A 16607-nucleotide genomic window follows, 5' to 3' on the forward strand; every position below is an offset into this window, starting at 1 on the left:
GCATATAAACAATAGGAGGGAAATTTTGGTGTGTGTGTGGTAAATATTGCATTGGTATAGGTCTATAGCAAGGCACGGGGCCTGTGAGTAGAGTACTGTTGGGCGTTAGGATCAGTGCATCCGTGTGTGTGTGTGTGTGTGTATTTAAATGGGAGGATGTCCTCTCTACGTGCAAGTTCAAGGGTGCAACATGGTGGCTGGCTGCTGCTGCAGCGATACAGAGAGAAGGAAATCCTTCTTAGTTTGCCCCCGAGCACACAAATTCAAATTTGTTAATAATCCTCCTATGGGTGGGCCTCATTTTTTTTTTTCATCCGCCACACTGAAAGACACATCATTGAAAAAAACATGGATTTTAAAATGCACTGCTGATGTCACGCAGACATGTGTACATGCACACATACTCTGATGCTCCCTCTCTGTTGCCCTCCAAAACTTGGACGCCCGTCCAAGGGTCAGGATGCATGCAGACACATGTGTCGTGCAAGCACGTGGCGGTACGCAGGGTGCAGAAATACAACTTCCAGTTTAGTTATTCACCAATTAGTCGGTTCATAGAGAAGTTGATGAACAGAAAACTAATTGATGATTATATTTCAATATATTCCTGGTTGCTACTGTGTGATTCTGGGACTTCTGGTGGACATGTGACACTATTTCCTGATGGTTTACAGATTTAATGGTTCGTCTGTTAATGGAGACGACTATCTAGAGATGAATTGACAATGATGCCACTGTTGATTTAATAACCCCAAAAGCGCACGTACACACTTCTGCCAAGATGCTTCTGGTCGAGACCAAAGCCTTTTGTTATTGTTGCCATCTTGGCCCTTTCTGGAAGTGGTGTGGGATGAAACGTCTGTACACGGGTGGGGGCCACGGCTCTTTAAAGCCTATAGAAGGCGGAGGAGGAGGAGGAGGAGGAGGAGGGGGGGGGGGGGGGGGGAGGGGCTTGTCAGAGCCCGCAGCGTCACGTGTTCCTCCCTCATCTGCCTGTAAACATCGCATTACAGCGAGAGAAAGTCAGTCCGCTCCTTTCCTCCTCCTCCTCCTCCTCCGCCTCCTCTTCCTCCTCCTCCCGGAGGTTTATTTCAGCGAATGTCGCGCGCGGACGGAGGGACATGTCTCGGGTGAGTCCGCGGTAACAGTGAGTCGAGACCATGCGTGCGGCTACATGCGTCGAGGGGAGCTGCGCGGCGCCCGGCGTGCGGACCACGAAGTGACGGCTGCCGTAATCTGGACGCGCAACTCGCCGAGGTCCGAAGACCAAGAAAAAAAGAAGAAGAAAAAGAAAAAGAAAAAGAGCACAGAGTTTGACGAGTTGAGCATTGGGGTTTTGAGTCGATCCCACCGGGGATATATCTATATTATTAGGAAGCTGCTCACCGGGCGAGCAGAGATGGATCGAGGCGGCTGCCAGATGAATGGCGGCGGCGGCGGAGGAGGAGACGAACCCGAGCAAACCGGGATGATCACCCTGGAGGACCTGGAGTCTTTCTCCGAGGACCACATGTCGGACTCCGGCAACAGCCTGGACGAAGACGCGAAAAGCATGGAGGACGACGACCGGCTGCTGCACTACTGGCAGGACGTGGCGAGGGGACACCAAGTGGAGGTGTCTCAAGGTAAAATGCAACAGATAAATAAAGCCGACGTGAGACCTCCAGCCGCAGTCTGCTTGACACACTAAAGACGTGTTCGAGTCGACCCGCTCCAGGCACATCGCTGTCCTTCCACTCAGATCTTTACTTATTAAAAAAAGAAATAAAAGCATGGGTGCATAATGCGAGGCCGAACTCAAGTTTCACGCAGTGTAAAGTTTTTGAATGAAGACTAAACTACATTTATAACAAAAACAGCTTGTGTTTCCTGAAGTGGCCTTTGGAGCTGCAGTTGCGTCCCTCAGAAGGAGAGATGGTTGAAGATCTCCCTCATTTGTCTGAAAAACACATTGCAGACTTCAGCTGTTTTTTTTCTTCCATAAATAATTGAATCAATCAACAAAACCTTCTAAAAAACGTTGTGCCCATTGCGATTTGCATGGATATTTGAAGTTCTTCTTAGTGGAAAACCAATTAGGAAAGTCCCCTGTCACACTTTAATATATTACACACAAAACAGGGGACCGCACAGTCAAGTGTTTATATATAGTGATATTGTACTGGTATAATACAATCTCACCAGCAATATTACGGAAAGAATGTTCAATTCAATTGGCCAAATATCGCGCATTTGTCACAAGGCTCTTTGGACCCTATAGATTCGGATAAGAAAAACCCCGCCCCATAAAATAAATAACTTTAACAGGGGAATATTAAAGAAATATGGTCTAATACTAAAGCATTAATAGTATGGCTAATAATATAGTAATACTGCAATATGTTGTGTCTCGTGAGGTACAAGTTAAATTGAAAAAAAAATGATCATATAAGAATTATTGAAAAACTTTCTGAGGTATTCAAACTGTTTTTGTGTTAATTCGAAAACAATAAAATAGCCAGAAGAAATGTATTTTGTGAATGTTGGGGTGCCCTTACAATCCAGTAACACAGACTTGCACAGCCATTTTTGCAAGACAGGGCCCGTGATGAAGTGATTTTTTTTTTATGTGATAATCCTAGCATACTTTCTGCAATATGTAATTTGGCATCTGCTTCAGAGTTGATTAAATCATTTGATAATTTCAAGCTAAATCTAATAAAGAAAAAGGTGCAGCCAACGAAGACCTGTGGAGACGATAATCTGATAAATAAAAGAGCCGGTGATAAACACTGGCCGCAGTAGTTAAATGTTTAAAGCTGCCATGTTCAGCATGGTTGACCTTGCTTTTAGCTATATATTGATTTTTATGTGTGTTCAATGAAAGAAACTGATAACCAGAGACAAAACGTAGCAGGCTGACCACAGGAGACCACACTCATAGTCAGGCATGATGATACGTTTAAGAAAATGGAATAGAATGTATTAAATAAATGAATGCTTCATACTATCTAATGTGATTCTAGTAAAACATATAGAAATATCTTTGGAGCCTCGTCTAATTTGAACGATCTGCTTCCATTTATTAAAACGGTATCCAGTTTGCCATCTAAGCTGGGCAGCATCCAATGTGAATGCAACATAACGTTTATCCTGAGCTGACAATAAAACCTCACAGAACAGCAACGCACCCGGCTACACCGATGTAAAAAAGCAGTTGAACTAAATTTATACTCTGTATCTGTCATACTCATCAGGCTGACCTGGAATTTGTAACGCAAAGCCGACAAGAAAGTGAAACTGTTCACCTCTCCAAAAAGAAGGGCTCTATTTGCAATAAGTGGTGGAATATTAATCAGTATTTCACTTGAGCTACGGCCAGCCTGTGACTGAGATCCAGCCTATCTCACTCATTAAGGCAGAGATCTTGAGTTCTGCAAAGGAGATTTTTTTGGGGGGTGTGACACAGACTGGCCCACTCTCCTCCCACAACCTGAGGATTAGGGCACTAATTGAAGACTGAAATCATTTAGGAGGGCTCAGGGAGGGAGGAGGGGGGGGATTAGCTACCTCGCCTGTACGGGTACTGAGGTTGGTGCTGATAAACCTTGGATTACAATACTGTCGCTGAGGACACAGGTCATGGCCGTAGTAAACTTCTTTGCTCAAATTGGGATGAAGTCCAGTGGACAGGGTTGATGTTCGAGCTCTGATCAATGGCAATGGATGAAGGCTGTTGAGGACAGAATCAGCTATGATTTGCACCATTTTATATCTTTGTAGTACTATAAGTGAAAAGTCACAATTGGGAAAGTGGTAAAAAAAAGAGCAAAAAAAACAGAAGAAATTATGATCTAAGGGCGGCTTACGGCTTGTTGTTTTAATACTGCACAACTATTTGCTTCACTTTTGTTGTCGTAAAAGGTGCTCTATGAATGAACGAGTAGCCTTGAGCCACCTCGCCTTCTTCCTACGTCCACAGTACCAATCTGGCAGTAGCGAGAAAATGGATTTTAGAAATCATGGGTTTAGTTGGGTGGCTTTGGCAAAGGATGCAGGACTTTGCTAGAAACAAAGACAGTATTATTCTCAATGGATATTCACAATGTGGCATTTCTAAGTAAAAGCTGGTCCAAGGAGCAGCAATCCACAACTGGTATAGATACACAAAAGGCTTCTGCTAACTTGTAAACAAGTTGGAATTCATTGCTCCCAGTGTGCTCTCGGAGAGTTTTTAACTCCACATGTGACCAGCAAGGGAAAGGTTAGATACTAAATGGAACTCTTCTTGGACTCCCTTCATAAATAACAATAAATGCCTTAGCACACCCAATAAAACCGCCCCAAAAAAGAAACAGCAGTGCTCCTCTGCCAAATAACACATACGGTACTCAACTGCATGTCGATCTTTCAACCACACTCATCGGTTAAAACCATGCCGACATTTATCTAGTTTGCTACAGATGAAAACAAGTATTGTCATGTTTCTGATGTCTCAATCAAACAATATGCTTTTAATCTAAAAAGCAGGTGTTCACCTTAAACGTTACTTGCTGTGGCTTGTAGGCCTTTATGACATGCGGAAAAGTTTCAACTTAATAAACTCAATCAACTCATAGAATGAGAACACTTTAAAACACGCCCGTAGTTCTGTCCTGTTTGTTTAACAAACAGAATTCTCTTTTAACACACCACAAGCCAGAAATAGACTCCACTCCCAACACTACAGCCAGCAGGACTTTAACTCTACTATTTCATTGGACGCCATTGTTGTCATTATGTACAGTGTTTATGCAAGTTATTCATATGCTCGGACCCACATATGCTAACTTAATCCGAACATGCATTAAACGAGGAGGGGCCGTGGAGTGAGGCGAGAGCCCTGCAGGGGAAGTGTGTGGTTGTTCGTATTACGACAGAATGTCTCAATGCCATGTGCACACCTGGCTCCGCGTTGATTAGAAACCGCAGGTACGAGAACAGGGTGCGTGTCCGCGCCGAGAGGCTCTGGAGCCGTTGCCATAGAAACCTGCCGATGGGTCTGCAACCCAACGATCGGTTTAAGCCGTGACGCGTTCTCTTCATACCCTTTACTCTCAGGCAGGTTATATTCTACCTGCTCAGACCTGCGTGGTCATTGTCCACCACGGAGACAGCCCCGCTATGCTGGGTTTCACAGCGGTACCCTGATTTCAGAACATCCCACCGAGGGATGGTTTTCGTACTGCCGAGGAGTTCACACTCACACACACACACACACACACACACACTTTTGTCATAGGATTGATCACCTAAATACCACAGATCCCTGTGACCCCTTTGTCCCTCATGATAGTGATTGACAGAACTGGATTGAATTGGGTTCACCTCGAGTGACACGCATTTGACAGTTCAACGATGGAATATAATGGCGTTATTTAATCTGACAACAGAGGCGTCATCCTTACACAGTGGGATGTACGGAGGGGCTGCTGATGTTTATTGCAAGGCTTACTAGATGAGTTGCTTCTATAGTCCACAAGTATTTTGCAATATGACATCTACAACACAAGTTTAAATGCCTGTGGTTGGATGGAGGTAAACTACTGTGGTACTAAAATACAAAATGCTGTTAAACCTCATTCCTGTTTTGGAGAACATTTTGAAAAGGCTCGGCTCCTGCTGTAGTTGCAGTCTATGTATCTGGCCTTTAGCAGCTTTACTCAGTATCCTCTCCACCGGCTCCGACAGACATTACTCTGTGTGACACCCTGGCACAGGCGTCTGCCCATCTGTCTGCCGTTTCCCACATAGACCACCACCGCGGCCTGGCAGTAGATTACTGGGAGGAAGGATGTTTTACGCAGGTCTGATGTGGGTGGGGATAAGCCGCAGTAGAAATCATAATTATCTTTGTTTAAATATTTCTTTAAAAAAAAATAACAACGGTAAAAGACTTTAAAAAAACATTAGCATTATATATATATATATATATATATACACACACACACACACACACACACACACACACACAGTGTGCACATTGTAAGTGTCATAAAAACTATCTATTCATCTATTCATCTATGTAAACAATACTTTATTTCTGTACCAAGGGTTAAACTGATGCAGTGTAACTTGTTTGTTGACAGAAATGGCCGAGCCCATCCAACAGCTAACCAGCAACAACCAAGGACGCAGTAACAGAGAGCTCATCCCGTTCACGCTGCTCGCACGCAAAGAGAAGGTATCTATCGGACTTTTGCTGCTTTGAAAATAACGTACAGGTGTATGAATACACCTTACTCCGCATACTTATGTTCTAGTTAAAAAGATTTAAAAGCCATGCAATTAGTTAGCTCTTCTATGAGAGAATGGGTCAGATATTTATTTTTGGCTAGATGGTCGTGTCCCCCAATACAATAAGCCATTTAAACCCCTTAAGGGGGTGTATAAATACAAAAAGCTAATTGGTTTAACTTGAGTTAATTAGTCATTAAACTTGGCTGGAGACTCAGGTTAAACAAAGGACAATCATAGCACCCTATTCTTAGAGCAGCTCCTAGCACCTTGTAAAAGGGTGTAAAACGTGTTGGCAGGATGCTCACTTCAAACCGCGGGTCACACACCTGAGACGGGGTCTGAGTAAATCATCTTTAATGAACAAGACCAAGTATTATTATCATCATCATCATCATTGTCGCTGATTCATCGGTTTAAATGGTTCGAAAAGCTCAGCGATAGGAAGCTTCCGTCCCTCCCTGGATTCTCAACAGTGAGGGACGGACGACGGAGCATCAAGCGTCCGCCTGCACAGCGTGCTGATGGAGCTGATTAAAACAGGATTCAATCAGTAATGCATTTGCTGGCATTCTCCGTTCCATTACCCATCTACGATGACTACCGTCGCACCACGCGGTTTCAGAAGACCGGTTTCTGATTCGGCACCACAGTGGCGAGTGCCTACGGCTCTCACTCCGTCCGCATGTGGGCTTTTTCAGTGCGGCGAGCTGCTGTGGGAGAAACGCCAGTACGAGAAGGGCCACTGGGCCTGTGTGACAATGCGTGAGGACACTTACGAGAAGAGTATCTGCTATGGTTTCATGAAGCTAATGAGATACATCTGCCAGCAGAACTCCTCGGGTGAGTACACCAGCAAGCAACCACTCAAAAGGTTCTTTACCTTTTTGACGATTTTTGAATGATAAGTCATGCCCTCTTTGTCATTTGGTGATGATAATCTCCAAGCCGTTTTTTTGGGCCAGCCCGACAGTTTGCATTCCCTTTGCATCTTTAGGTAACTACCTGGGCATGACGCTGCCCATCGTCACTGTGGTGCGCACCGACGAGAACCATTCTGTGATCTCCAATGACGTCACTGTGGCGTATTTCCTTCCCACGGAGCACCAGGCTCAGCCCCCACGACCTAATGACAATGACATCGCCATAGAGATCTGGCCCGCCAATACGGTCTACACGAGGTCAGTAGATTCAATTTACTTTGAGCATTCCCAAAATCAATCCCTCTTCTTTACAGTTACTGGTAATAACGTAACGCACAAACGAATAGTGCGAGAAGGGATGGGAGTCGAATGCCTCGTGGCTCACACAACGCCCCTTCCTCCTTTCAGGCCCTTCACCGGTCCCACCAACGAAGTGACCATCGTTAATCAGATCAACGCCATGGCTGAGCAGCTCGACTCCCCCGGCGCCAACGACTCGTTCATCGTGGCCGGCTACACCAACCCCGCTCACGTCAACCGCCAGAATGAGATCTGGTTCCTGGAGCGGCCCTGAAGGCCCGAGAAGATCGCGCATCATCTCATCAGTGACCCTCGAGCCTCACGAAGACTCCCCCCCCCCCCCCCCCGCAACACTGCCGCAGCTCAGCCACAGTCTCAGGTGCAACCTGATCTCCATCCACCTCCTCTACCTAAAAACACCACCGGCCCTCCTCCACCCCCACTCAGCACACTCCAGAACTGTCGGGGCCAGAAATATACTCGGCCCCCGACTCCGCCCTGGGTGAACCTTCATTCTCGGTCGCCTAGATGGGACCTTGTTTCACCCAAGAGAACCGAACCAAACCACTGCCGTACTCTCGGAAACCTCCCCCCTACCCCACCTGCTGTTAAAGACACAATGAGTAGGATTTGTCGGGTACGGTTTGTGAACACGACGTTCAGAGTGAGGCCCCGCTCCTCCGCCAGCTCATCAGGGGGTGAAAGCTGAGCCCGGTTTCACTCGTTTTCAGGTTTGTTTGTTTGTTTTTCTTAATCCTACTCGTTGTGCCTTTATGGTGAAACATGGTATTGAACTCCTGCTCTTACATTGAGATGGCGAAAAAAAGACACCGCGCCCTCTAGTTTTAACCACTGATCGCTGTCAGGAGAATGCAGCCGCCTTATCGTGCCCCCCCTTTCTGTTTGTTGCACTGCGCCTCCTTCTCGTCATGTGGGCTAAAGGTCAAGGCACGAGTCAACAGTTTCTCTTTTTAATTCTCCAGCTGGCTGTGGTGATTTCAGCTCACTGTTGATCCTCTGTTTTCTTTATCTCTGGACTAAATGTTGTGGTGTGGTGCCAGTTACACTGCATAAACAGTTATGTTTTACTAGCAAGTGCAATAGTCAATTCCAAATACTGCTGGGCCATGAACCCTAACCCCAATCTCCAGGTTGGTTCGGCTGGGCTTGGGAAGGGGATCCACAACAAACCAATACACAACATCCGGGCCCGAACTAGTGGCTTCAACAGTAAAATAAGCTCAACATAACAGGAAAACATTCATTTGGAAAAAAAAAACAAAAAAAAACAGATGTGTTTTTCCATGAATGTACAGCTACAGGGAGGCAAAACACAAAAGGACACACAAACCAAAACGCTGAAAAGCTCACCGCTATTACAGCTGAATGACAATCAAACGGTTACTACACCGTGTCATTTTCTCTTGAGAAAAAGTTAATGCATTCCTCAGCGCAAATCTATTCACATATAGAAATATCTACGTATAATGTACCTCCGTCTCATGCCATTTCCGCTTGCTACCCTGTGTAGGTGTTTGTGATTAAGCCTCACACGCGCGTTGTCTGCCAGGAGTTCGCCTTCATTCGGCTTTTATTGTATTCCTATAAAGACGAATGATTTTTTTTTTTTTAAGTAGATCAGCAGATCTCCTCGAGAAACTTGTTATTTACTACTTTTTCTCGGGTGGAGGCGCATGAAGTGGATTTTGAGAGGAAAGTGCAGCGTGCTCAGTTGGCGCTGCGCGGTGACCTTGTGCGGACGCGGGCGGAGGCGGACCCTCAGGGGGGGAAAAAAACGGAATTGGCCTTTCATTCATTCACGGGTTGAATTGCAAATTCAATTTGCTGCCGAGTAGTGTGCAGACAAGAAAAGAGAGCGCAGAGAATATCTTTCCTGTGATTGTGATCTTTTTGTTAAATGTAAGCTAAACTCAAACTGTTTTTAAATGGACCCTCACCAATCAAAAGAGAGTCAGAATTAAAGCTATATATTTATCTTCACTATATTTTTCTTTAAAACAATACTAATATAAAACATAATGATACACATCAAACCAGCTACATCTAGAGTTCACTTTGATGTGGGAATGTTGAGGATTGTCACTGTGTGATTTAACAGGGGCATCCTACGAAATGCTCTGGCATTCGGTTAGTGAAACCTTTAATGGGTGTAAAATTTAAAAAAAGGGCGAGGAGCTTGGTTTCATCTTACTGAATCCACATTACATTTTTAAACCAAGAAATGATCAGTAAATAAAGTTAGCGTTGGCCTGGAAAGTCCAACCATTGTTAAGGTCAAGACATTCAAATCCAAAGAATTTATTTTGCATTATATGATTGTATAGTTGATATGATAAACTCTGACCTTGACAACTGTAGTATAAAGTAAAAACTTGCAAAGCCATGATATGTGTGGGTTGGTTTTCCCTTCTGGTTATATGGGAACATCACAGTGGAGTTTTTTCCTTTTCTTTTTGCTTATCGTTTTAGTATTTTGCAAAAGTGTTCTGTTTGGTGAAAATTCAAGTGCAACAGCCAGAGCTATTGTGGTTTTTCTTTGTTCAATAAAAACGTGCTTGTCTCCCGCCTTTCGACGTGTACGGCAATGCCGAGTTTTATTGGGCTCTTACACACTGAACGCATCAAAATACCTGTTCTTAATTAAACTGATTCCATTTTACCTGTAGTAAACATGCTGCTTTGCTTGAAAAAACATGTCTGCCTTCACACTGATAAATACATACCAAACAACAAGTACTGCACACAGTGTACTAAAGAACATCGCTGAAGGCGAAACAAAAGGTGTCACACCCTACTTTGTCCTTAAAGTATATAGTAAAACCCATTTCACAACAACAACTGGGGCTCCGCTATTGAAGCACGGTAACATGATGAGTTCACACAAGGTTCACACACATTCTAGTGTATCAGAGTGCAGCATCTTGCCCAATACATTTGTCTGTTTATAGTATCTGATAGAGGAACAAACATTGACAACAGCTTGTAGTTTGCAACAGAGGCATTGGTTTCAGGTAATATTCTTATAAATACGAAAAACAGAAGGAAAAAATACGAATAGTGTGTTCACTGACACCAAGTGGGGCTACTTCAGTGGTTAAGACAAATACTAGTCGCTCTATTTGGTGGTTGTGATTTTAAAAATGAGAGTGGAAAGGGATTTAACTGACCCCCGAAAACCTGACTGCATGACTGGTTCATTTTTCTGATGTGCTGAAAAATCATTAAATTGCGCCAGAGGGGCCGCAGCGATGGTCATTTTACACACCCGAGTGCAGCGTTATCTCTATTTTGTGTAGCGTCCGGTCAAATTACGGGGCCGGGGAGCGAAATGGAAGTTAATGAGCAAGTCGCAGGCGGCATCTGGCCAAGGGGGCGGGGTGGGGGGGGTTCATATAATGAGGTGAAATGAAAAAGTGAAAGCAATTCAAGTACAAGGCAAGAATAGCTAGATTATTAAGGATTACAAACAATCCGAGAAGACTGACAAATGAGGGAAGCGAGACGAAGAAGACCCAACGGAGCTTGTGTTCAACTGGTCCAAACTCTCAGACGCAGGGGTCGCATTCCGGCTGTCCAGCCAGCTGAGACGCACCAAGTGTTGCTGCACATTTACAGCAAAGTACACACACACACACACGCACAACTGACCCCGTGACGGGGACAGAGAGAGAACGCGAGGCCGGACCACCGAGTGTGAAAGGATGTTGCTTTCAAGACCAATCAATCCATTTAGTATCAACTGACCCGGTACGAAGCACGCAGCCAGAGGAAAGCAAGACAAGATGCTGAGAAGAAAAAAAAGGCAGCAGCTGGAAAGAAAACAGGGACCACAAGGTGGCAGCCAGGCACAAAAGCAAACAAAGAAAGTCACATTCCCTACATGAACTGGACCAATGGCATGAGGTAAACCAACGTTTGTCCAAGTTTGCATTCGTTTGTCCACTGATGTGTTGATATGATATGATCAATGATGATATGGATCGACTCTGCGGTTCAGGCGTTTTGCGATCAACAAGAAATAAACACATTCTTGTTGAGCTTTAAAAGACCGGGGGGGGAGGGTTTGTTAAATGTGGCGTAGAGTGGCTTGTGCCTACCTGCAGGTAGCGCGCCTGGTGAGCGGAGAGGCTCTCTCCCAGAGGAACCACCATTTTGTCCACGCTGCGCTCGTGGGAATGGGCCTGGATGTCGGGGCTCTGCTCTGAACGCAGCTCGATGTGGGAGACGAGCAAGTTAGAGATCACCGATTGCACCGACTGCAGATGTGGGGTGAGAGAGGAGGAGGATGAATCGTGTTCATGGTAGAATAGTTAAATGGAGAGATGTCATTATTTGGTCTGACCTTTGTATCCCCCCCTGGAGTCGCACTAAGGGCCAGGATGCGGAATTGCAAAGTCTGGCTGCTAAGTTGTCTGATCACCTGAGTAAACGGGAGAAGGGCAAATACACAGCATTGTTAGAACTTCACTGCCATCGTTTAAATAGATTTGGAAGTGTAAGCATGTAAATCCAGAGATCCCCTGCGAGTAAATAGAAGTGGGAGATGAATCAACTATCAATACTTGACAGTAACAAGTACAGCACGTTAGTGATTGCGCAGTTTGCTGGTAATTTGACTTCACTTGAGTATTTTTATTATTTTTATATTTATTTAATGCAAGTTCACACTTTGTAAGAAATGATTGTACTTATTAATGAACAAAGTGGTCCTGCAGTAAAACCAGATGTATGACACGGAAAGACTCCTTGGCTTTGCTATTTCCTCACATAACTAAATCCCTCAGTAAATTAATAACAAGGGAATAAAGTTTCAAACTGTCGAGACGTCCAACATAACAATGTTTGGATGTAACTTTAACTCACTTTATTGCTTTTGTTGCTTTAACTCACTTTATTGCAACATTCTAAGCAGAATCTGACGTGGCAAGTAAAAAGCAACCTGAAAACACAGTCAGCATCAACACAGAAGCTGTTCGGAATGACGTGCGGTCATCCTTGGTCACAGGTTGCATTCACCTGACAGTAGGCGTGGTTGCCCAGCGCCTTGTGGGCTTCGTCGATGACCACACACTTGACCTGCTTGGCGGGGCAGGTGTCTCTGGACAGGTCGTTGGCCATAACCTGAGGGGTGAGGAAGAAGACCCGCTTGGTCCTCCACACGTCCTCCCTGCGGTTGGCTGCAGTGGAGCCTGGAGATGGGGAGACGGACAACTGATACGGTTTATAAGGGCTAAAAGAGGAAAAGGGTGTGTGCAGTGGTTTTAGAAGCGTGATCGTCACCTGTCAACTCAGCCATGTGTGCCTGCGGGATCCCCATCACTTTGTAGCAAGCCTCGATCTGCTGCGCCACCAGAGGTTTGGTGGGAGCCATGAACACAATCTTCCCCGATGGATACCAGCGGTAGAAGTTGTACATCACCACGGCGGCTATAAACGTCTTTCCCAGACCCGTGGGCAGACACACCAGCGTGTTCTGAAAGAGAGCGGCCTCCGATATCTTCGCCTGGTACTCCCTGATGGGGTAGTTGGTGGGGTAAATCCATACCTTGGCCGAGCAGCAGTCGAAGCCAGGGAGGTCCGGGTAGGTTCGCCCGGGTGACGGTGAATGAGGGAGGGCAGCGCTCTCGGTTGATACGAGGTCGTCATTTTGAAAATAGTTTGCATTATGAAGCTGTAGGCTGTTTTCCGCCTCAGACACGGCCACCACCATCAGATCGTCGTCGTCATCGTCATATTCATACAAAGGTGGAGGCTCCTCTGTCCTCACCGGGTTCGCGGGCCTGTACGCGGACCCCTGACCTATTTGAGGCCAGAGAGGATTGGGAGGATGGCGTGTTGTCACGTTAGCTACCTGAGCACCGTTGCTCGGGGTGACGTTAACTCTGCGCCGCCCAGCGGCTTTCTTGACATCTTTTTTCGGTGGAAAAACTTTGTTTTGAGAGACGGGTCCGCCCCAGGTCTGGAACAACGTCCTCTGGTTTGTGCCACTACTCATTTTCTTTTTTTGTGGCGGAAAAACTTGAGAAGAAGTGCCATGGCACGAGCAGTAGCAACATTGCAAAGTGACTACCGGGTACAACAACACGGGGTCACTTCCGCCCACGTTTTATCAAATTATAACACCACACACGCAACGATGTTTTACTCCAAAGAAATAACGACAATTTACATACAGTTTCGATTTGGGGGAAAATCGCTCTGTTCTATATTGACGGTGACAAATCAAACTAAGAGCTAAATCAACATGCGTACGTGGTCATCGTTAACAAGAAGGCTTTTATTTTTGTGTGCGTGACACCGGAACAAAAGGCAAAGTTTGAGCTCATCTCCCGCTCTCCGACAGTAACGCTGTCGCGTTACCATAGCAATGGACAGAAGCAAATGGGAGAAGTCCCTCACCTGCTTTCAGGTAATTATTTAGCAAACTGCGTTTATCCTCCTCTCAAGCCCCGTGAAGGTGTTCAAGTGGGTTGTGGTTGTTTTTAGCTTGTCTCCCAACTGTGGACAATGGCTGCTAACGTTGTAACTTTGCTACTGTTGTTAGCATTGACGCTACCAAAACTACTTTAGCTGTGCTAACAGAGACACGTTGCGTCTTGTTCCCACACCGGTAGTTAGTTAACGTTAAATATTACTGTACATTTACTATGCTCTCATCGATAGGCATCTGCTCGTGGATTCTTGGTGAGAAACCAAGTGCGTCGTGGGCGAGAAGACTTTGAGGACATCGTGAAAGAGATTGATGGAGGCTTAGACCATCTTGTCTGGAGGGAGATGGTCATCCCTTTTCCCCACTTCACAGACACCGTAGGTAGCGTTAAGTGAAACCGTATCGTGAGTAAAACAGCCTCTCTCTCTCCCTCTCTCTCTCTCTCTCTCTCTCTCTCTCTCTCTCTCATGCTTGTGCCCATGCATCACCAGGACAGCCTTTTTCAACAACCCACCACCTCGGCTGGCAAGTTTTCAAATCCACGACTAGCTGCCTGTGCCAGTCCCCGAAGCCCCCCATCATCATCACCATCATCAGCACCACTGTCGGAGGAGAGAATAGATCACCGCGTGGAAGCAGAAAAAGACGATTCACAAACCAAAGGACAGGCTTTTGTTTCTAAGCACCTTGTTCAGAGCAGTAATGTGACAGTTGGTGGAGGGTCACAGAAAGACGGAGACTACACCACAGTCCGGAGCAGATTAGAGCTGGACATGAACGATGGTCAGTCTAAAGGTGAGAGCTATGAACATCACCGTAGTAAAGGTACAAAGTTGCGTGTTATCATAATAATTTCCCTAATCCTTTCATGCAATGACATTTTAGAAACTGTAAGAAAATTGCACAGATCTCGAGCCCTTTAAAGAGATGCTTTCATTGTTCTGTTTGGGAAATATGTCATTCACAATTATATTATACTGAAAAGTTGAGTTGGACAAGCTTGAAACGGCAATACATTTACTTACACACTTCAATTAGTAATTGATCACAAAAAAATGTCATATTGATTTGAATTATCATATTGATTAAAAAAATCTAATTGAACGATTGATGAATCTGTTAATTTTTCGAGCACCAGTCTTGTTGTGTAAACACTGAACAATATCCTACTAAAAATATCTCAGTTGAGGATGGAATGCATTATTAACTGCAAGTTGGTTGACGTTAAAAATTATATTGATATGCTTCGGAACCTTTAAATCAACCTTAAAGGGGAGCAATATCATTTTATTCAAGCTCATTGATCTCCCCACATTTGAAGAGTTTTCACTTTAGAATAACCAAAAAGAGACAAATAAATGAAATAGTGTAAACAATATTGAGGAAAATTGGACCTTTTTGTATCACATGGTATTCTTGTATCATTGCAAACAGATTCATCTCTTGTGGGGCATATGCATTATCGCTCATTTTTAAATTGCCATCCTTCCTCCAGCTCCCCGGCTGTTGTGCTTGACTAAGGAGGTGCCATGCACCCCAGAGGCACTGCGTCTCCATAGAAACACCCTGACCATGGAGCTGGTCTGGCTCCAACAGGCCATTGACAGCAGGAAAAAGGTAAGAAGGAGGAAGTGTTTTTTCCCCTGCATTTATTCAGCAGTCCCCGTGACCTGCTGTGAGAAAATTGCATCTGCTTCAAAAAATAACTTATTTAGTGACCTCAAAAAGAAGTCAGAACAGTTGTTCTAAGAATAGAAAATGCCTGCATTACGTATCTGTGCCTATATGATAACCATTGTGTATCAGTAGCTCCTTTATGAAAACAGCCAACATGTCCAATAGGTGGTAAAGCGGCACCAATATACAGAAGTCATGTACAAGATTCTGCTTTTTTTCTACCATCTTCAACTCGTTATCGAGCACATACCTCTGTAATGGTGTTTCTTAGCATATTCTGCTGCCTGCACCATTTGCACAAACAGTTTGTACCGATTTTAAATCGCTTAATTTATCTTACAACAACAGAAATGTTGTCATGTATCCTACGTCACTGCTCCCACGTAGCGCCCTGCAGCTCCGGGGGCCCCGGGGATGTAAAAGGTGCCACGGTGTGTATTTGTGTGCGCGCAAAGAAGACTTGATGTAAACCTCAGCTGACATCAGAGAAAGCAGCGTTTACTGATGCAGGTGACTTTGCTCCCCCCAGGTGAACCTTTTTAATGACTGTTCTTCCCTCCTGTCTCCTTTTCTGCAGTACTTGTCACTGAAGGACAGGCTGAGCGTATCATGACAACAGAAGCCATGTGAAATGGACTCTATAATGTGGGACAAACTGATATTTTGTACATTAAAAAAATAACACCATAAATAGAGTGGTATTTATTATGTGTTTGACGAAACAGTGTACATATTATTTTGCTAATTTAAAATGTGAATAAATTGTTTTCTTCAAAGTCTCCTTTCTGCTTTTTGTTTCTGCAGCAGTGGCTTCGCTGGTATTGCGTCAAAGGGTAGTTCATGTTGAGTGGGAGGACAGCTCCTTCACAGGAGACATCCTTGGCTCCAATGTTGAGAAGCTCAAATTTCCCATTTGTATCACAGTGAATGAGTCTTTCTCTCATCACATGAGCGGATTATCCCACAAAATATTCCCAACTCCGTGAAGCTGCTTTTGTTGT

General features: G+C 44.8%; 3 protein-coding genes across 3 annotated transcripts in view; 2 read left to right on the forward strand and 1 right to left on the reverse strand.

Moving 5' to 3' along the window:
- Positions 1-13610, reverse strand: part of fancm (FA complementation group M) — a 29696-nt gene extending 16086 nt beyond the window's left edge. The window contains exons 1-4 of the mRNA XM_037486621.2: positions 12780-13610; positions 12516-12688; positions 11842-11919; positions 11597-11755 (exon numbers count right to left, since the gene is read on the reverse strand). Coding sequence (XP_037342518.2) covers positions 11597-11755; positions 11842-11919; positions 12516-12688; positions 12780-13494 — 1125 coding nt within the window. The 5' untranslated portion in view covers positions 13495-13610. The remainder of the gene's footprint in view (positions 1-11596; positions 11756-11841; positions 11920-12515; positions 12689-12779) is intronic.
- soul3 (heme-binding protein soul3) lies at positions 978-10066 on the forward strand. Its single transcript, XM_037486635.2, has 5 exons — positions 978-1625; positions 6108-6202; positions 6957-7098; positions 7253-7436; positions 7587-10066. Exons 1-5 carry the CDS (start codon positions 1175-1177, stop codon positions 7750-7752), a joined length of 1038 nt encoding a protein of 345 aa, XP_037342532.2. The 5' UTR covers positions 978-1174; the 3' UTR covers positions 7753-10066.
- A 127-nt stretch (positions 13611-13737) lies between the features above and the next one.
- iqcc (IQ motif containing C) lies at positions 13738-16385 on the forward strand. Its single transcript, XM_037486638.2, has 5 exons — positions 13738-13908; positions 14163-14306; positions 14421-14724; positions 15425-15546; positions 16184-16385. The coding sequence occupies exons 1-5, from the start codon at positions 13867-13869 to the stop codon at positions 16217-16219; spliced, it is 648 nt and encodes a 215-aa protein (XP_037342535.2). The 5' UTR covers positions 13738-13866; the 3' UTR covers positions 16220-16385.
- The last annotated feature ends 222 nt before the right edge of the window (positions 16386-16607 follow it).

Source organism: Pungitius pungitius, chromosome 14, assembly GCF_949316345.1.
Source record: "Pungitius pungitius chromosome 14, fPunPun2.1, whole genome shotgun sequence".
Taxonomy (NCBI): Eukaryota; Metazoa; Chordata; class Actinopteri; order Perciformes; family Gasterosteidae; genus Pungitius; species Pungitius pungitius.